This window comes from Balaenoptera borealis, assembly GCF_965194805.1.
Source record: "Balaenoptera borealis genome assembly, chromosome: 1".
Taxonomy (NCBI): domain Eukaryota; kingdom Metazoa; phylum Chordata; class Mammalia; order Artiodactyla; family Balaenopteridae; genus Balaenoptera; species Balaenoptera borealis.
In genome coordinates this window covers 48,641,344-48,663,447 of record NC_138860.1, presented here as the reverse complement: position 1 = coordinate 48,663,447, position 22,104 = coordinate 48,641,344, and the positions used below count along the sequence as shown (strand labels likewise).

At 41.3% G+C, this 22,104-nt stretch overlaps 1 protein-coding gene across 1 annotated transcript; it reads left to right on the top strand.

The window, feature by feature from the left end:
• The first annotated feature begins 4,354 nt into the window (after positions 1-4,354).
• LOC309631285 (transmembrane epididymal protein 1A-like) lies at positions 4,355-9,619 on the top strand. Its single transcript, XM_082397506.1, has one exon. The coding sequence runs from the start codon at positions 7,135-7,137 to the stop codon at positions 8,035-8,037; it is 903 nt and encodes a 300-aa protein (XP_082253632.1). The 5' UTR covers positions 4,355-7,134; the 3' UTR covers positions 8,038-9,619.
• Positions 9,620-22,104: the final 12,485 nt, after the last annotated feature.

Sequence of the window (22,104 nt, the reverse complement as noted above, 5' to 3'; positions counted from 1 at the left end):
TTTTGGAAGTTTTAGCCACAGCAATCAGAGAAGAAAAAGAAATAAAAGGAATCCAAATTGGAAAAGAAGCAGTAAAACTGTCCATGTCTGCAGATGACATGACACTATACACAGTGAATCCCAAAGATGCTACCAGAAAAGTACTAGAGCTAATCATTGAATTTGGTAAAGTAGCAGGATATAAAATTAATGCAAAGAAATCTCTTGCATTCCTATACACCATTGATGAAAAATCTGAAACAGAAATTAAGGAAACACTCCCATTTACCAGTGCAGCAAAAAGAATAAAATACCTAGGAATAAACCTACCTAAGGAGACAAAAGACCTGTATACAGAAAACTGTAAGACACTGATGAAAGAAATTAAAGATGATACAAACAGATGGAGAGATATACCATGTTCTTGGATTGGAAGAATCAACATTGTGAAAATGACTGTACTACCCAAAGCAATCTACAGATTCAATGCAATCCCTATCAAACTACCAATGGCATTTTTCACAGAACTAGAACAAAAAATTTCACAATTTGTATGGAAACACAAAAGACCCCGAATAACCAAAGTAATCTTGAGAAAGAAAAACAGAGCTGGAGGAATCAGGTTCCCTGACTTCAGACTATACTACAAAGCTACAGTAATCAAGACAGTATGGTACTGGCACAGAAACAGAAATATAGATCAATGGAAGAGGATAGAAAGCCCAGAGATAAACCCGCAAACATATGGTCACCTTATCTTTGATAAAGGAAGCAAGAATATACAGTGGAGAAAAGAAAGCCTCTTCAATAAATGGTGATGGGAAAACTGGACAGCTACATGTAAAAGAATGAAATTAGAACACTTCCTAACACCATACAAAAAAATAAACTCAAAATGGATTAAAGACCTAAATGTAAGGCCAGACACTGTAAAACTCTTAAGAGGAAAACATAGGCAGAACACTCTATGACATACATCACAGCAAGATCCTTTTGACTCACCTCCTAGAGAAATGGAAATAAAACCAAAAATAAACAAATGGGACCGAATGAAACTTAAAAGCTTTTGCACAGCAAAGGAAATCATAAACAAGACGAAAAGACAACCCTCAGAATGGGAGAAAATATTTACAAATGAAGCAACTGACAAAGGATTAATCTCCAAAATATACAGGCAGCTCATGCAGCTCAATATCAAAAAGCAAACAACCCAATCCAAAAATGGGTAGAAGATCTAAATAGACAGGACTCCAAAGAAGATATACAGATTGACAACAAACACATGAAAGGATTCTCAACATCACTAATCATTAGAGAAGTGCAAATCAAAACTACAATGAGGTATCCCCTCACATGAGTCAGAATGGCCATCATCAAAAAATCTACAGGGCTTCCCTGGTGGTGCAGTGGTTGAGAATCTGCCTGCCAATGCAGGGGACACGAGTTCGAGCCCTGGTCTGGGAAGATCCCACATGCCGCAGAGCTACTAGGCCCATGAGCCACAACTACTGAGCCTGCACGTCTGGAGCCTGTGCTCCACAACAAGAGAGGCCGCGATAGTGAGAGGCCCGCGCACCATGATGAAGAGTGGCCCCCGATTGCCGCAACTAGAGAAAGCCCTCACACAGAAACGAAGACCCAACACAGCCAAAAAAATAAAAATAAATAAATAAATTTTTTAAAAAATAGTTGCTAAAAAACCAAAAAACTATGAAAACTAAATGCTGGAGAGGGTGTGGAGAAAAGGGAACCCTCTTGCACTGTTGCTGGGAATGTAAATTGATACAGCCACTATGGAGAACAGTATGTAGGTTCCTTAAAAAACTAAAAATAGAACTACCATACGACCCAGTAATCCCACTACTGGGTATATACCCTGAGAAAACCATAATTCAAAAAGAGTCATGTACCACAACGTTCATTGCAGCTCTATTTACAATAGCCAGGACATGGAAGTAACCTAGGTGTCCATCGAAAGAGGAATGGATAAAGATGTGGCACATATATACAATGGAATATTACTCAGCCATAAAAAGAAAGAAATTGAGTTATTTGTACTGAGGTGGATGGACCTAGAGAGTGTTATACAGAGTGAAGTAAGTCAGAAAGAGAAAAACAAATACCATATGCTAACACATATATATGGAATCTAAAAAAAGAGAAAAAAATGGTTCTAGAGTACCTAGGGGCAGTACAGGAATAAAGATGCAGACATAGAGAATGGACTTGAGGACATGGAGGGGGGAAGGGTAAGCTGGGATAAAGTGAGAGAGTGGCATGGACATATATACACTACCAAATGTAAAATAGATAGGTAGTGGGAAGCAGCCACATAGCACAGGGAGATCAGCTCAGTGCTTTGTGACCACCTAGAGGGGTCGGATAGGGTGGGTGGGAGGAGACACAATAGGGAGGAGATATGGGGATATATGTATATGTATAGCTGATTCACTTTGTTATACAGCAGAAACTAACACACCATTGTAAAGCAATTATACTCCAATAAAGATGTTAAAAAAAAAGCTTATAAGTTTGATTAGGTCCCATTTGTTTATTTTTGCTTTTATTTCTATTGCTGTGGGAGACTGACTTAAGAAAACATTACTACAGTTTATGTCAGAGAATATTTTCCTATGTTTTCTTCTAGGAGTTTTATGATGTCATGTCTTATATTTAAGTCTTTTAGTCATTTTGACTTTATTTTGTGTATATTTTGAGGGAGTGTTCAAACATCATTGATTTATATGCAGCTGTCCAGCTTTTCCCAGCTTGCTGAAGAGACTCTTCTCCATTGTACATTCTTGCCTCCTTTGTTGAAGTTTAATTAATCATAGGTGTGTTGGGCTCTCTCTCTGGTCCATTGATCCATATGTCTGTTTTTTGTGCTAATTCCATGGAGTTTTGATTTCTGTAGCTTTGTAGTATTGTCTGAAGTCTAGAAGGGTTATGCCTCCAGGTTTGTTCTTTTCCTCAGGATTTCTTTGGCAATTCTGGGTCTTTTATGCTTCCATATATATAGGATTACTTGTTCTAATTCTGTGGAAAATGTCATGGGTAATTTGATAGGGATCGCATTAAATCTGTAGATTGCTTTGGGTAGCATGGCCATTTTAACAATATGAATTCTTCCAGTCCAAGAGCATGTGATATCTTTCCATTTCTTTGTGTCATTTTCAGTTTCCTTTATCAATGTTTTATAATTCTCAGAAAATAGGTCTTTCACTTCCTTGGTCAGGTTTATTCCTAAATTTTTTTTTTGATGCAATTTTAAAAGGGATTTCTTTTTTTACTTTCCCTTTCTGATATCTCATTGTTAGTGTAAAGAAATACAACGAGTTTCTGCATGTTAATCTTGTATCCTGTTATCTTGCTGAATTCGTTTATTAGTTCTAGTTGTTTCTGTGTGGAGTCTAGGATTTTCTATATATAGTGTCATGTCATCCACATATAGTGACAATTTTACCTTCTCTCTTCCAATTTGGACACATTTTATTTCTTTTTCTTGTCTGATTACTGTGATTAGGACTACCAATACTATGTTGAATAGAAATGGTGAGAGTGGGCATCTTTATCTTGTTCCAGATTTTAGCAGGAAGGCTTTCAGCTTTTCACCATTGAGTATTATGTTGGCTGTGGGTTTGTCATAAATAAGCTTTTATTAGGTTGAGATATGTTCTCTCTATACCCACTTTGGTAAGAGTTTTTATCATGAATGGATGCTGAATTTTATCAAATGCTTTAGAAAATTTAAAATTACATATGTGATATTTGATTGTTATGGAACCAAGGTAGTCTAAATAATTCTCTAATATTGTGTATGTTTGTGTGTGTGTGTGTGTGTGTGTGTGTGTGTGTGTGTGTGTGTGGAGAGAGATTTGTGCCTTCAAATTGTAAGCCCTTTGAGGATAAGAACTACATCATATAAAGAAGTTTTTATATGCCTGCTGTACTCAGTAGAATCCACAGCAGTTAGTAAATTCATATTTACCGAATTACTGAAGGGATTCTGGCTCATCCTGGCATTTCATGCCAGACAAGTGGCAGTGGCTGTGCCTGGGGCCCCTCAAGAACATGGGGGGGGGGAGGAACAGGTCTGAGGGGGAGTCTCGCCGTGGAGCAGCCAGGCCATGAAGGACCTCCGTGGGCTCCTGTGGTCAAGCTGAGTTTGCCTCATGAAACTCTTTCCAGGTACTTGGTGTCCACAGACTCTGGAGCTGTCTGCCAGCTCTGCTAATCATTCACCACCTTTCGCTTCCTTCTTGGCTACTTGTGGGCAGTGAGTGTCTGGTTTGGGATGGGCGATTCCTAACTTCAAAGTCTTGGTCAGGATGTTCACGTTTCAATGAACAACATGCAGCCCTGGTGCCTGGCCAAGGTGGGGCCTGAGCAACCCAGACGGGACCTTAAGTTGGGCTCCTTGTCCTCATACATGCCACTTTCAACCTCACATTGCTATTGGGTCAGTGCTGCTGTTCTCTCTCCTCTTCTGACCACTGACTCACAGCTGCCAGGAACAACTGGGCAGAGGAGGGTTGGAGCTAGAGGAAGCTCTGTTGCCCCCACCTCACCAGGACCACAGCCTCAAAGTACTAGAAGGAACATTAAGAGTACCAAATGCAGCTCCTCTTGAGGCTTGTAGACCACATGCTTCCTGTCCCTGCCCTGCTGATATGTAGAGGAACGATGGACCCTGTGCTTCTCCTGCAGCAAAACCAAGAATCCAAGAGAATCCCTCGCGTTGTCTCCTCCTGACTTACTTCAGAAGTGTCACTCGGATTCTCCCTTTGAATCTCCTCCCTCTGAGCATTGAGCCCTACAAAGCTCTCCCAGTATTTTGATAATTCACCAAAAGGGAGAAGGAGACAGAAGATAAACATGCTTATTTCTGTGCAACCATATCATGCCCTTTTACTTTCACTTTAATAGGAAATTAAGTTCAACACACTGTTTTTTCAGATGGGGTGTATGACATGCAGCAAATCAAGAGAGAGCAGGAGTAAGAACCCAGATTTCTGACTTCTAGTTGATGCATTTTTCACTTCTTCATGCTGTCTTCTTAGAACTGTGTTTCTATATCTCAGTGGTAACTGTGGTCACCTCCAGATTATGGAATTACAGATGATTTGTAATGTTCTTCTTTTTGCTAGTGTATTTTATCTGATTTTTCCACAGTGACTATACATTAATTGAATAAAAAATACCTAACGTAAACATTTTAAATTAGAAAATTCCCTCAGAAAGCTGAATTAAGCTTTGTTTTTCTAATTTCCCTTCACACTCAAATCCCTTGCCCCACCAAACCTCTCAACAGCAAGAAGAAATCTGAATTACTGTCATCCTCAAGGGCAGAAAGAGATTTAACTTTCTCTGGAATTAAGCAGACTTGCGGAAGTGTAGGTAGTTGGGTAGGAGTGAGGTCTCAGAGGCAGTGCTGTGACCTGTGTGTAAGTTCTCCTCCTCTTCACTAGGGGCACTGTCAGCCTACAGGTGCTGCCTCTCTGCTCCACAGCATTACTTGTACTGTAAGGACAGATGATTACACAGAAGACTGTGATGTCAGTACCATTCACGGTGAGCAGTGAACTTCTCCCCTCAGCATTATTATCACCCCCAGAGAAATTCCTATTCCATGTACCTCCCACAGTAAACCCAGGACGTTTGTGAGCTTCACATTATCTGTACTTTGTTCTTCATCATCCTCTCTGCCTTATACTCAGCTGGCTATTACCCAATACGTAGGACTCTGTCTTCTGAGGTGCATTAGACACTAGTGGAGTCATAGATAAATGAAGCTGATGGGCTAATTCATGTTAAAATCCAAATGGCCAACACTAGCTCACTGGAGTCACTCCTCTCAACAGTATGTACATTTTAGGGATTACACCTTAATCCCTTGTATCAGGGATAGATCAGGGGAATATGGATTTCTCAAGGATATTAGACCTTATACATTTGTAGTGAAGAAGTCTTTGGAGGACTCTTGCCTCTCTGTATGATAGGGTGGAGGTCATTTCAGCTCAATGTGGCAGCAGTCAGGAAGAAGTATATTACACGAAGTTGGGGAAGAGCAAGGACAAACTGCAGCTTATGAAGATAGGCTGAAGCCTCTGTCTTCCTCTCATCACCTCATACTTCAGTGGCAGGTGGCCTGCAGAAGCAGCTGGTGCCCTTTGCACAAAGAGAAGCCGAGGAAGCTTGTAGGCCTGGCTGCCCATGCCAAGTAGGTGAGCCAGCAGATCAGTAACTGAATGCGTGAACTGCAGTGGTGCCCGGTACCCTACGTCTTCAGAGTGTCTTACGTTGATGCTTCACTTCTATCTTCAGATTCTCATGTAAACTTCTCTTACAGCCAACTCAATCTGGAACCATATAGCGAAGGTAACTCTAGGAAACATGGCTCAAGCTTAGTTAGGTTGACACAGTATAAAACACCCACTGTCCCTAAAATCAGTTTCAAAAAGTAGCTTTTCCGATCCATTTACTGGCCAGTAGGGATGTTGAAGTAGGGAGCCAAAGGTGGGGAGGTAAAGCGATAAGGGGAGGGGAGGAAGGGAGCTTTCTTGGTGATCCTCAAAACGTGTCTATAAAAGAAGAGTAGAAAAGCCAGACGTGTGAAACATGCTCATATATACAAATGTTTTTAAATATTTGTGTCCAGGAGGAAAGCATTGCAATTGGTTCAAAGTTATATCTGAGAGATACCAAAGGAAACGCGAGGATTTGTGAGTGCCCAGGCTTCCTCTGGAGACCATGGCAACACCTAACCCCATCCCATGCTTCTGTATCCTTCTCTGAGTGATGGGCAGTACCAGGGGAAGGAAGCCATAGGAGAAAGGGACAAATATGACCAGAAGTGCCCCAAGGGCCCTAGACGGGAGCCGCTAAAGGCACATTCACCAGCTTTCTTCTTTGGCAGAAGCCAGTTAGTTCCCAATGTCCCAGAATGGAATGGAACAATGAGGCTTTACACCACCAAGGTCGTAGGCTTGTTTCAAGAAGCACTTCCTCTCTGTGGGGGAGCAGTGGGTGGGGCGAAATGATAAAAGTTGGTGGAATGCAATTCTTTCCAAAGTCCAGATCTTCAAGTGGCCCCAGAAGGTGTGGACGTGCTTTGGTTTTACTCTTCTCACCTTCCTTAGAGGGATTTCTAGTTCAATGGGAACCTTTATCGGTCACGTGTACCCAGGGCTGTTTCTACTCTCATATGGACTGTATCAAGCGGTAGTGGTCTCCAAAGCTGTGATATTCAGTGACTCTTTCCTGTATCCTTCATCCCCTCCCAGGAATAAGGGGAGATGGGCCAGGCTGTGGAAAATGTCCTACGGTGGTTTGCTGAAGACGCTGGCTGGCTCTGGCTTGATAGTGTACGAGATCAGCTGCGTGAAGAGAGGGCTGATACTGATGAACAGGGAGCTGCCACCGAGATTTATGTACGGCAAAGAGTGGCAGCACCTCACCATGTTCATCCTTCTCACCCTCAATGGCTGTGTAGAGGTCATGAGCAAGAACTTGCTGCCTCAGCGCTGTGTGTCCCTAGAAAAAGGGACCCTGGTGCTGACTTTCTATGTGCTCCTGCTGTTGTTGGTGTCACATGTTCAGGACTCAGCAGGAGTGGAGCTACAGGTTCACTCTCTGCTCATCTTGGTGGTGTTGCTGCTGATGCTGGTGTTGACCGTACAGCTGTGGGCTCCTGACACATTTCAACTCTCGGTGATTGAGACCTTTCTGTTTCAGATCATGGGCTCCTGGCTGGTACAGGCTGGCTTCATTCTGTACAAACCAGTCACTGGCTACCCGTGGCAGGACGATGACATCAATGACATCATGTTTGTCACCACCTTCTTCTGCTGGCATGTGATGATCAATGCTTTGTGCCTGTTGGGAATCTACGGCGTCTCTTACTTTTGGCATTGTTGTTACCGTCCCAGCTGGAAGCTGACGGGGTCCAGAGAAGCTCCATGTTACACGAGCACCGCGGGACCCCTCTACAAATTGCTGCAGGAAGTGGAGCAGGCAGAGAAAGATGACCAGGCTCTCCTTTCAAAGAGCTCACCCTGAGACAGGGCGTGGAATGCCTGGTTCCCTGTCCACCCCATCTGTGTCCTTGTGGGTTCTCTCAGACATGTGCATTGTGCCCTCCTTGGTCCCCAGTAAAGTTAACGGCTGTGAAGGCGAGCAGCTGGTCTCCCTCTGCTGGCACATCTCCTGTCCCCGAACCTCTGACCGCTGAGGAGACAAGAAGGGGATGCTAATGGGATTGCTGGGGTCGGGGGAGGGGGTTAAGAGGATCAGGGGGATAGGCAAGTGTGCAAGGAGCGCTATGGTGGGGGAGAGAATGCAATAGAAGGGGGGCCTCTGAAGGGGAGAGTGGAGAGTCCAGCAGGCATTTCGTCACCAGATGCTTCTCCAGGAACAAGTGATTGCCTTTTATCTGACAGAATACTGATTTCTCACAACTCCAAACTGGAATCATTCAAGTCTCATCCTGACAAAGAATAGTGGGTATTTCTGTTTGCTCAGCAAAGTGGCACCACCATGTGGAAGTAGCATCAACAGAACTTATAATTAATTTAAACTGGTTGAAATTACACTCTTTTGCCAACCCTCCTCCCCACCTGCTCCTCCCCAACAGTTTTTAAGGATTGGCTTCATTTCAGATTCAGATTAATAAAGTGAAACTTTATTAATGCTTTACTATTGTAACATTTCAAGTTTTCAGATTTTAAATTTTTATAGAATTTAAATTCTCTATATCTCTCCAACTTCCTATTTTATTGCTCCTATTCCTGTCAGAGCTTACCTATTTCACCACCACTACCACTGCACATATAATTTATTAGATCCTCTCCTTGGGTCTTTGCAAATTTTACTGCCTTGCATCTCACAGAAAGCCATCCCACAATCACATTTTTGCCATGTTTTTGGGTACCCAGCATAAAACCCACCTTCATCCTGACCCCATTGAGCACCTCCAAGGAGGCCTTCTTCAAGAACTCTTACTGACTCCCTTGTTCTGGAACTCCTAGGCACTTATACTATACCTGCCGTGTTAATCTGCTCATATAGCTCAACCCTATGTGATAGGCACGTAGACATATTTTGCTTTGTTCTATTTCTGAAATCATTTTCTCTGGGGAGGTTTTTCCTTACCACCTCAAGTGTAGTCTTCTAAGGGGTAAGGACTTTGTCATATTCAAGTTACATAATTTCCTGTGTATGCACCAAATATGTAGCATAGGTGATGCTGAATAAAGGCTTATTTTTTTAATTTAATTTTTAAAAGAAGGATATTTATTTATTTATTTATTTTTGGCTGCATTGGGTTTTCGTTGCTGTGAGCAGCCTTTCTCTAGTTGCGGCGAGCGAGGGTTACTCTTTGTTGCAGTGAGTGGGCTTCTCAAAGCGGTGGCTTCTCTTGTTGTGGAGCATGGGCTCTAGGTGCGCAGGCTTCAGTAGTTGTGGCTCATGGGCTTTAGAGCGCAGGCTCAGTAGTTGTGGTGCATGGGCTTATTAGCTGCTCTGCGGCATGTGGGATCCTCCCGGACCAGGGCTTGAAACCGTGTCCCCTGCATTGGCAGGCTGATTCTCAACCACTGCGCCACAAAGGAAGTCCCCAATAAAGACTTATTTGTTTCCAGAATCTTCGCTTACCTGTTCTTTCGAAATGTGTTGCTGGATAGGCCCCAGGTTCTGGGAACCTCTGGAAGACACCAACAGTCCTAAAGCATGAGTCACCTCCTTAGCAATGGGCCCACTCTCTTCCTCATTCTTAAAGGAACAAGGTATGATGTTATAAGAAAAGGAATGAACCTATTTAAAAATAGGTTATAATTAAAGGAATGGAAAGAGTATTTATGCTAACACTAACAAAAACAGAGCTGGAGTGACTATTTCAATATCAGACAAAGTACATTTCAGATAAAAGAATACTACGCAAGGACAAAGAAGATCCTTTCATGATGATAAATGGGTCAATTAATTGAAGGACATGACAATCCTGGGAAAAGCTAAATTATAGTAATAGAAAGAAGACCACTGGTCAAGTAGACCTCCCATTGAGCTGCAGTAGTACCTTTGTTGTTGGCTCTCATGCAATGCTGGGGATGTGGGAAGTCAAAGGAGGGTAAAATTGGACTTCCCACCATTCTGGAGCATAAAGGTTTGAACTGATTTTATTTAAAAGAAGAAACAAAAGAACTCTTATTAAATCCTAAATGTTTGGTTGTGAAGCAATTCATAAAAATTACATACAAAAAATTTTGTTTGTTAAAGTGAGAGTTGGAACAACTCAAAAGTCATCAAGGGAGAGGAGATTTGTTACTATCAATCCCTCCAGGCTTATCTCAGGCATTTTCCCCATCTTATTAACCTCTAGTCCAACTTGCCTGATTGCAGTTCCTAAACTGCACCATCCTCTTTCTTATTTTAGGATTCTATACAGACCTAGAAGTTGTTCCCCTCCTATTTTGCCTAACTAACTTTCTCATTTCTGAAAACTCAACTTGATGTCATTTTCTGGAAGAAGTCTTTCCTTATCCTATTCCTTAACTAATTAGGGTTTCTCTGCAGTTATCACTGGGATCACTCATCACAATTCTATAAAAATAGCAAGAATACTGGCTAACCCTTTTATAACACTTATTATTGCCAAGAACAGTTCTAAGATGCTTTACTTGTATTAACACACTTAATTCTCACAATAACCCTATGTGATAGGCACAATTATTATTTCCATTCTACAGATGAGGCACAAAGTCACTTATGCAGGATCCTCCAGTTAGAAACTGACAGATTCACATCCAGGCAATTTGGTTCTAACATCTGTGACTCCATTTTCTGTCTTGCCCTCAAAAATGTAGGTGCCATGAGGGCAGATCATATGCTGCATATTCATTACTGTATCTCCAGCACCTGGCAAAGTGCCTGGCACACAGTGGATTCTCAAAAAGTACGTTGAATGAACAAATGAATGAATTAATTAAGTAGTTGAATAAATCTATACTATGGACAAACAACATAAGGAAGTAGTTTTGTAAAATGTGAGATCTCAAAGTGCTTGAGACTAGTCATTACCTACCTTTTCTGGCTCCTTGAACAGAATGCACTGTGCTCACATCCTCTCTAGGTGGGACTGGGCGTGGCTTTGCTCCCAGGACCTGGAGTTCTTGTTAGCCTAGACCCCAGGCTAACACAAACATTGAAACCAAACAGAACCCTGCGAGGCCTTCCTAGGGACAGAAGCTTTAGGCTCCTAGGCCTTCCCTGAGTTCCAAAGAAAAAATTTAATCAGAGAAGTGAGAAAATGCAGAAACAAAGGAAAAGAGTCAAGCAAGAAAAAATAATAGTAGTTTATCCATACAACAAAGTCAAGGACCTTCAGTTCCTCTTCAAGGGCTATAGATAATACTCTGAGCCATATCCTTGAGTTGTTTTACAGATGCTAAAACCCCCACCAGGTGAAAGAAGTTAACTGCATGCTGCCCACCAGCACGTAGACCCCAGACCAATTGGAACCAGAAGGTTGATGATGTTGACTCCAATTACCTCATCACCAACCAATCAGAATATCCCCTAGCTGATCAGGTAGCCTGCGACCCTCTCCCTCACCTTGTCTTTAAAAATCCTTCCCTGAAAGCCAATGGGAGTTCAGGTCTTTTGAGCATGAGCTGCCCATTCTCCTTGCTTGCTCTGTGTTGGATGCCTTGCAATAAAGGCTGTACTTTCCTTCACCACAACCCAGTGTCAGTAGACTGGCTGTACTGCAGGTAGGTGAGAGGGCCCAGGTTTGGTTCCTTAACAGCATGACACAAAGCAGTAAGCTCTGCAGCTTCTTACCTGGGTTAACCCCTGTAGCTAAAATATCAACAGGGAAGAGGAGTAAATAGAGAAGTGACTTACTTTCCTTGTTATTGTGTGCTTCATGGTAAAGATAGTCTTCAAATTCTCGGCACTTATGGGGATTAGACATAAATCTGCGATACTTACAAAAGCTCTTGATAAAGCTGATCATCTTTAGCCAGGCTCTCTTTTGGGGAAAGAGAAAGGAGTATCACATATTCATTAACATAGCTTGCTGTTCACTGAGAGTCTATTATGTGCCAGAAACTTGACATTCATTACATTTAATCCTCACCACATCTCCTTTAAAAGAATGTTTTAGCTCCAATTTAAAGGTGAGGAAACTCAGGTCAAAGAACTTGTATAATCTTCCCCAGAATAAGGGGCTGGTAAGTGGAAGATTCTGGCTTCACCCAGGCATGGCTCAGGCCATTAGCAATGCTCTTTCTGCCATCGTCTTTCTACAGTGAAGTTTTGAGATGCCATGATTGGGAGAGGGAGTGTGAGAGCTAAAAACAGAAAGAAACAGAGGGCAGAGATAAGCATGACTCACAGGAAGGGAATAATGGCTCAGGCAGATTTTGAAATGTTGAAGAAATAAGGATATGAGTAAACCATTTCTAAGCATTATAAAAGAAAAATATAATTACATGCACACACTCATACACCCCCCCCCGCCACACACACAGGGACACACAAATATGCATGTTATGTTTCTTCATCTGTTTCTTAATAGATACCCAATGATCATTCCCCAGTTTATTTACCCCTTGATAAACTGAAACTTAGAACCAGAAAGATCTAGTTGATCAACTAGTTCAATTGTCTCATTCTATAGAGAGGGAACATCAGTGTAAGCATGGCTTTAGACAGCCAGTGGTAAAGCACAAAAACACTGGATTTAGTATCAGAAGCTTTGAGTCTGGAGCCTAGCTTCACCTTAACTGGGTAATTTGGATCAACTTCCTTAACCTATGTCTCAATGTCTCTATGAGGAAATAGAAACAACAGCTTTCAGGATTGTGGTGAAGGTTAGTGACAATATATGTAAATCACTATGTGCACAAAGTGCACAAGTACCTGCTGAATCCTTTTTATACTTTCTTAACTAAGAGCAACTGGAAGACCTGAAATTAAAACAAAGCATCCTTGTGCTGGTGCAATATTCTTTTTACTGTCCCACATGATCATTCATGGTACCCTGACATAGAGCTGATCCATATACGGAGGAAATAAAAAGGAGAAATGAGGGAACAGCACGTTTTCATAGCTGGGGTATTGCTTCAATGGGCATAGGCATTATTTTTTTCACTATTCTAATATAATTGTTTTTATTTCACCCAGTGTGTATATAATTTTAGATAGTTGTGATTATAATACATATACAATTTGGGGATCTGTTGGGTTTAAAATTTTTTTTCTCACTCTTTTTTTAATTGAATGAAAGATTCTTTAAACTCTACAATGCTTTACAATTTTCAAATGTCTCACACACATGATTTCATATAATCGTATAACCCTTTTCCCCCCACCCTTATATTGCCCCTCCCTGATTCCCTCTTCTCACTGGTAACCATTAGTTTGTTCTCTGTATCTGTGAGTGGCATAGGCATTATTTTAGAGATACTTTAGCATTATCTTTAGAGTCAGATAGAGCTGGGCTCAAATCTTTCTGATGACCAATTCTACAACACATTGAGCAAGTGATTATTTAAGAGGAGCATGTATTTTTTTTCTCAAATCATATGAAGAGGCTTCCCTGAATAACATTCCTGTCTCCCCTTTCTTTCCTTTTTCTCTCCTCCCATGGGAGAAAGAATGAGTTAGATAATTGATGAGCTTGGAAGAAGGAAATGGGCATGCTTTTCTTTTTAGCCTTTTGCATTCTCTCTGGGAGCTGCTTGACTGCAGACACCTATGTTCAAGTCTGCCCTTTGTCATATAGTAAGGGGTTCACCCAGGTAGGTGGAGGCCTAATTGTTCCTCTATGTCAGTGACTGGACATGTAAGTAAGTAAGGGTGCAAAGAGGATTATCAAACCTACCTGGCTTCACAGCCAATCCATGTCCTCCAAACTAGTTTTCAGCAGTAAAAAAACCCTGACATTTTGATCTCCATGTGACCAGCCCCTGTGCCTATCACTCAATTAGTTCTAATCACAGATAGTGAAGACAGGGATTTCCTTAAATTCTCACTGTAACAATTTCTCTGAGCCTCAGATTCCTCCTTTGTAAATGGGGATTTGAAAACCTATCCCAAAGAGTAGTTGTTTTAGTGAATAAATAAGCTAACGGTGAAACTCTTGTGTAGTCGACAATGCCTAGGCAGTGGTTTCCTTTTCTCCAAAGTCTTGTCTTCACCAACTTTCTCACTGACCTGCAGGTAAGTTGCTGTCTTTGAGGGCTTCCTGGGTAAAGCTAGTGGTATTTCAGTTTCCTTCTCTGGAGGATGAGGTGGAAAGAGATCTTGGTAATCTTTAAACCTGCCAGCAGAAGAGCAAGACTATCAAAGAAGGCAAAAACCTGGCACATAAAAGGTAACAGTCCAGGCAAACGTATCGCAGCTTTTAGAGGAAGGGGGATTTGGGGAATAGTGCAATACTCAAGAATACACTTCTTACCATTCCAAACCTTTGCTCATGTCAACCTGTTCTTCCTGATCAATACTGTAGTGTTCCTTGCTCAGGCAGGTGAACAGAAATACGTGTGTTTGTGTGTGTGTGTGTGTGTGTGTGTGTGTGTGTGTGTGTATGTGCAGGTAGGCAGGTAGGTAAGAGGGTTCAGGATAAGTTTGGCTTTTCTTTTGCGGGGAAGCTCTGGCAATGAACCGTGAGTGTGGATTAGAGACCAACGTGGCTTTCAGAAGCCAATGAGCAGCTCCAGGGAAAAACTGCCTTCACCCAGCAACACTCACCACTTTTCTTCCAGAGATTTCATGACACAGCCCTGGAGTATTAACAATGTTGTTGTGCTGACATCATGCATGCGAGAGACTTCTTTGATAATAGGAGCATCACACTGCAGCATTCCTTCTAAAAAATGCAAGAGAGAGAAGAAAAGCCATCATTTTCTTCTGTACCATTTCTGAGGTAGCTGGGGGTGTTTTTCATCTTAGGGCCTTACAGTTCCTTATTCTCAATCTGCCTAGACTCAGCTCTCCAAAATTTGTTTGAAAATCTCAAAAACACATTTGGAATGTTATGTGCAAGCATACTTGTAGAGCAAATACTTTCCTGGTTTAGTTCCATTCGAATTTCAAAGATAAGTGCTTAAAGGGAGAGAAATGTTTAAAGGACTTCATTTCTGCAGCTAGTTTGAAGTTTTCAGTTTAGGAAGAGAGCAGAAGAATAAAGGATTCAAGTTAAATGGCCGAGGCAGATGGGAAATCCAAGATTACCAATAGGTCTTCTGAGGGCAATATGATCCTTCAGGTGTTCAAAGACTACAGTGTTCATTAATGAGACTTAAAAACTTACCGAGGACAGGATCTGCATACTCTTCTTTCACTTCTAGCTCATTCAAAATAATGCACAGAACTTGATATCCTGAGACTCAACAAATAAATATTACTTACAAGTAAAGACTTGTTAATTTTACCTCTTTTTCTACTTTCATAAAATTTATAACCTTATCTTGGTTTACTACAAGCAAAACAAACACACACACAACCTATCTGTTCATCTGTGCCAAAATAGGGGGCTTTATCTTCATTGCTTTGCAATAAGATTTGTTTACCTCCAGGTTGGGATCATGCTCGCCCTCTTTTGTTTTCCTCTAGAATTACAGATCAGTATTTTACTTGCAACTTCTGCTTCTGGACAAGATGAATTTACATGAGTCAGATTTACCCTCCTGCCTTAGGCAAGAAAGTAAGACAAAACCTATGAAACAAAGATTTTCAGGGAGACAGTTCTCCTTTTTGGTACTTTTCAGTACTCTTTACAACCCATGGATGGTGGATACTCCAGGTTTGCATGCTGCTAACTCTTGCTTTTGTATTTAACTACAGTCTACTTGATTTGAGCATCAAACGACTTGAGTTTGAATTCAGGTTCCACCAACCGGACAAGTTAGTTAACTTCTCTGTTTTACCTTCCTCATTAGTAAAATGGAGTTTTTTATCCCTATCTTTTAAGGATTAAATAAAATCCTATGTTCAGGGTTGAATAAAGTTAAATGAGAGGATATAATTCACATATTAAGTACAAGTGTCTTTTTTTTTAACTTCTTTATTGGAGTATAATTGTTTTACAATGGTGTGTTAGTTTCTGCTCTATAACAAAGTGAATCAGCTATACATATACATATATCCGCATATCACCTCCCTCTTGCGTCTCCCTCCCACCCTCCCTATCCCACACCTGTAGGTGGTCACAAAGCACTGCGCTGATCTCTCTGTGCCATGCAGCTGCTTCCCACTAGCTATCTATTTTAAATTTGATAGTATATATATGTCAATGCTACTCTCTCACATCGTCCCTGCTTACCCTTCCCCCTCCCCATGTCCTGAAGTCCATTCTGTACGCCTGTGTCTTTATCCCTGTCCTGACCCTAGGTTCATCAGAACCTCTTTTTTTGAGATTCCATATATATTTGTTAGCATACGGTATTTGTTTTTCTCTTTCCTACTTCACTCTGTATGACCGTCTCTAGGCCCATCTACCTCACTACAAATAACTCAATTTCGTTTCTTTTTATGGTTGAGTAATATTCCATCGTATATATGTGCCACATCTTCTTTATCCATTCATCTTTCGATGGACACTTAGGTTGCTTCCATGTCCTGGCTATTGTAAATAGTGCTGCAATGAACATTGTGGTACATGACTCTTTTTGAATTATGGTTTTCTCAGAGTGTATCAGCCCAGTAGTCGGATTGTTGGGTCATGTGGTAGTTCTATTTTTAGTTTTCTAAGGAAGCTCCATACTGTTCTCCATAGTGGCTGTATCAATTTACATTCCCACCAACAGTGCAAGAGTATACTCTTTTCTCCACACCCTTTCCAGCGTTTATTGTTTATAGATTTTTTGATGATGTCCATTCTGACCGGTGTGAGGTGATACCTCATTGTAGTTTTGATTTGCATTTTTCTAATGATTAGTGATATTGAGCATCCTTTCACGTATTTGTTGGCAATTTGTATATCTTCTTTGGAGAATTGTCTATTTAAATTTTTGGCCCATTTTTGGATTGGGTTGTTTGCTTTTTTAATATTGAGCTGCTTGTATATTTTGGAGGTTAATCTTTTGTCAGTTGCTTCGTTTGCAAATATTTTCTCCCATTCTGAGTGTTGCCATTTTGCCTTGTTTATGGTTTCCTTTGCTGTGCAAAAGCTTTTAAGCTGAATTAGGTCCCATTTGTTTATTTTTGGTTTTGATTCCATTTCTCTAGGAGGTCGGTAAAAAGGGATCTTGCTGTGAGTTATGTGAAAGAGTGTTCTTCCCATGTTTTCCTCTAAGAGTTTTATAGTGTCTGGCCTTACATTTAGGTCTTTAATTCATTTTGAGTTTATTTTTGTGTATGGTGTTAGGGAGTGTTCTAATTTCATTCTTTTTCATATAGCGGTCCAGTTTTCCCAGCACCAATTATTGAAGGGGCTGTCTTTTCTCCATGGTATATTCTTGCCTCCTTTATCAAAGATAAGGTAACCATATGAGCATGGATTTATCTCTGGGCTTTCTATCCTGTTCTGTTGATCTATATTTCTGTTTTTGTGCCAGTACCATACAGTATTGATTACTGCAGCTTTGTAGTACAGTCTGAATTAAGGGAGCCTGATTCCTCCAGCTCTGTTTTTTTCATATAAGAAGAAATAGATACTCTGAATATATATGTATTTGAAGTATGAAGATCTTGTATTGTATTGTAAAGCCCATCAATAAACAACCACTATCAAGGAGGCACCAAACAGCCAAGAAGACAGAGTGACTTAGCCAGTTGATATCATCAAGTCTCTGTCATAATCCACCCTAGCACTGGCACAATGAGCTCATGAACAGAGCATGTAGGTTGCAGGGTTGGAGGCTGCGTATGGACCCAGTAGCACGAGCCCCACATTCACCAAGGCTGACTTAGCTACCAATGCAGCCAAATGTTCAACTTGCCAGCAACAAAGACAAATGCTGAACTCACATATTTCAACATCCCTTGTAGAAATCCAACTACCCACTTGGTAACAAGTTGATGACACTGGACATTTTTATGCCAGAGGGGGCAACTCTTCATCTGGACTGGAACTGACATGTATTTCTAACTTCAAGGCTTCAGTCAGCATTGATGTTTGGGGGCTTACAAGTGTTTGATCTCCTGAATAGGATCCCACATAACATTGCCTTTGATCAAGGGATACACTTACAGTAAAGGGAGTTGGCAATGGGCATATGGTAATGGGGTCCACTAGTTTTGTCACCTGTGAGAGCTGCTAGCCTGGTAGAGTAACAACCTTTTTTTTGAAGGTCTTGCTGTGAAACCAGCTTGGAGATGATACCTTGGGACACGTCCTCCAGGATAAAATAAAGAACATTATATGGTGCTGTGGCCCCAGTAAGTTGAATATTGAATATGAGAATCAAGGGATGAAAGTAGAAGAGATCCATTTACCATCAGAATCAGTGATTTACTGAGGGAAAATTTTAATCCTTACAACTTTAGGTTCTGTGGGTCTAGACCAGCACTGTCCAATAGAAATATAATGTGCACCATGTATACAAGTTAAAAATTTCTAGTAGTCAAATTAAAAAGTTAAAAGGAAAAGAGTGAAATTAATTTTAGTCATATATTTTATTTAACTTATTGGTACCAGCTACACACGAAGAGCTCAATGGCCACATGGGGCTAGTGGCTCCTATGTAGGACAGAACCAGCCTAGAGGTCCTGGTTCCCAGAGTGGGAATGCTTCTACTAGGGACACAGTAGGAGCTCAATCACTTCAAGTTTCTTATGCCAAGAGGCTAGCAGACAAGCAAAGGAGTCACCACACTGACAGGGCAATTGACTATAATCATTAGGGTCATCAGTTATGCAGCAGTGGCAGGGGAACTTTCATTTGGCACTCTTAGTATTCCCTTGTCCAATTTTAATGATAAATTAACAAGTGAGCAGTCACAGCCTGAGAAGTCATGATAACCAGGGGCTCATGTTCTCAGGGATGAAAGTCTATGTTATCTTGCCAAGTTAGCCCCTCAAGACCAGCAGAGCCACTAGCTGAGCATAAAAGGAATCTATCATGGGTAGCAAAGCAGGGAGAAGTATTTGTTGTGATCTCCAGACAAGCTGTAGTAAAGTTTGTCAGCCTTTCTTGTATAAGTTGCCTAGGAAAAGAAACCAATCAGACTCCTGGAAGAACTGTTCCAAGATGGGTAAAATTTCCTTACAAACCAAGTGGACAGTACTGAGTTCTGCAGGCATGGCTTAGCTCCTTTCTTTAGGAGCAAAGCACTCATTCCCCCAGCTGCCTGGAGTCATTGGCTGCTGACACTCACAGCTCAGGTCCCCTCTGGAAGTGGTCTTGGCCAAAGGGCACTGCCCAGCCTGAGGTTATGTCCTCCCAAAGGCAGCCACATTTGAGTCAATGAGAAGATACAAAAGTTTCTTGCCTCAGTGAGGGACAACTCTGAAGGCCCATCCCAGCTTTACAGCTTCCTATAGGATCTGCTGACATTTATCATAACTACCTCACAGTTCAGCATCTACAACTGCCCAGTTCTGCTTTCCTCACTCCCTATGGCTGTTATTTCTAAGACACGCCCCAACAAACCTCCTTCCACAAATCTCTGACTCCAGGAATCTTGGCAGAAGACAAATCTGCATTATTTAAAACCCCAGAGTGATGAGTAGGTAAGAAGGTAGGAATTAACGATTTCATCCTCATCCTCCTTCATTTATAATTGCATCTGATTTTCATGATGCCCTTCTTTGGCTTTGTAGGAGAAAATATAAACAAGATCATTCTCTGCTGACCATTCTTCTTTTGGCTTATGCCTCTTGAGTTTGGAGATTCTCTCTTACCTGGTTGTCTCAAATCTATCCCTGAGTTTAAACACTTACCTATTTGAGGTGATTTTTCACAATATATTTTGTAGTCATCACTGATCTTCTCTATGGCCACCTTTGGATACTTACAGCAGAGTTCCTCAAAGGACATTTTCTCTATGTCTATCAAGTAGGGAAAAACAGGAATGGAATCTAGTTGCCCACTCTGGTTTCAAAGATTCATGTACTTTTTTTGAAGGTATTGCCTTTAAAATGTTATTTTAGTAGGACAATAGTGTTTTAATGAAATGTTTACACAGGGACACAAGTTTCCTAGGCCAAATTAGAAGCAAGATTACACAGCCTCCCCTGTCCTCCAGAATGGGGGCTTCTGCCCTTCTTGGGGACACCTGACCCATGGAGATTTTCTGCCTAAGGTATACTCGGGTAACTGATATGACTTGAAAGAGGCACTTATTGTTAACACATACACAAGAAGTAATTCATCCAAATGAATACTGACCCCTTCAAACCCCGTCTATTATAGGGAGGAGCTGCGAATGCATTTCACATATTCTGCTACTGTGTCAAAGAATTTGATGCACATATGGATAGTAGATGGCAAATAACATGCTAGGACCTTTTTCTCTTTCTTGGCTCTGTCTTTGGGAATTACTTTCAAAATTAGACAATTCATATATCTGAATATCATAAATAGTTGTGAATCATTGTCCCTTGAGAGTGAATTACTTTTTCTAGGGGTAGCTATACATCGTTTCTAGGCATGCCTGGTGAATTGAGAGGGAAAGCCTTTTTGTATCCAAAATGAGATGGGACAGTAAGACTGAGGCAGCAAGAGAAGTTTTAATGACGTATTAGGCAATGGCAGAATAGCAGCGCCTTGCCTACCAAGGTCAAAACACTCATTTGTGTTGTGAGTTCTGGGGTTTAGAGTAAGTCTAATCACACACAGCTCCCCTGGAACTCTCCAGGGCAGTCCAGTACTTTTTGAGGTTATACTGATGGAGTCTAGAAGGAATACGGGGTGTGGCCCTGTGAATGTCATTTGTCCCTATGCCAGCATTGTCATTGCCATCATTACCATCTCTCACCAGGGGAATCTGTAGTGGTAAGAGCAGTGGATTATTGCTGTAAAGAATCCAGGTTTCTAGTCCTGCCTCAATCCCTCCCTTGTGGAGAAACCTTGAGCAAGTCTTCTTACCACTCTGAGGCTCAGTTTCTCCACAGGAAAGATGAGAGTATTCTAGCTCTGATGCTCAGTGAGTTTATGGGATTGTCTGAGTGGAGGCATCAGCCTACCTGGGAGTCAGGGCCCCAGCTTGGACAAATGCACAGGAGGCCTTTTATCGGGTTAGACTTGCATTTCAAAAAAGCACTGGTGGAGAAAGTAATGGGGTGTGCTGAGGGGAGGGAGGGGGCATCTCCATGGAGGTGATTCCCACTCTTCCTGACCACCCCTGGCATTCCATGGCTACCAAGGGAATGTCCCTTGCCCAGTATGTATGTGGTCAAATTTACCCGCCATCCATTCTTTCACTGTACTCTTGATCCCTAGGAGAGGATTTGGAATGTTTGGGATTTAGAGAAAAGGTGAAATCCTGAGGTAAAACAGAGGGCCTGTTCATGCTAGATTTAAATAACTCATGCCCAAACGTGCTCTGAGGAACAAGCATCCGAAGCATCCTGTTTTGTATACAGAGTGCACATCAAAGTTTTAAGAGTTGAGGGTTACATTTTTTAGTGTAATCTAACAAATACTACTTATTGAGGACCTGCTTGCTGTGCAAATGGATTACCTTCAATGCTTTCAATGGTGCCATCATCCCCATTCTATAGATGAGGAAAGGAGGCTCAGGGAGATAAAGTGACTTGCCAAGTAAGCTCACAGAGCAAGGAAGTGGTGGAAATGAATATTCAAAGCTTTTGCTTACTAATATGTATCCATATTTTTCAAAGTGAAGGTCATGACTCAATTGTATGCCAAAAAATAGAGTCATCACCAGCTTTTACAAAATAAAATGGAATAAAATAGAGAGTATGAGAGTGTATCATCTTATGTAATAAGGGCAGGTATTGCTTTGTGAAATTTTTTTTTTATATATACGCTCACATCTATACACAGGTATATGTTCTCTGGATCATGAAGTCAAATGTATTTATTGTGCATTGAAGTTTGAGAAATATTGCAGTACTCTGACTGCCTCAGCATTGATAATTAAAGCTGTTTGTTCAATCTGAATAATAATGGCTACTCTTACTGTTGCCAAATGTTGTGCTAATGACTTTCATAGATGA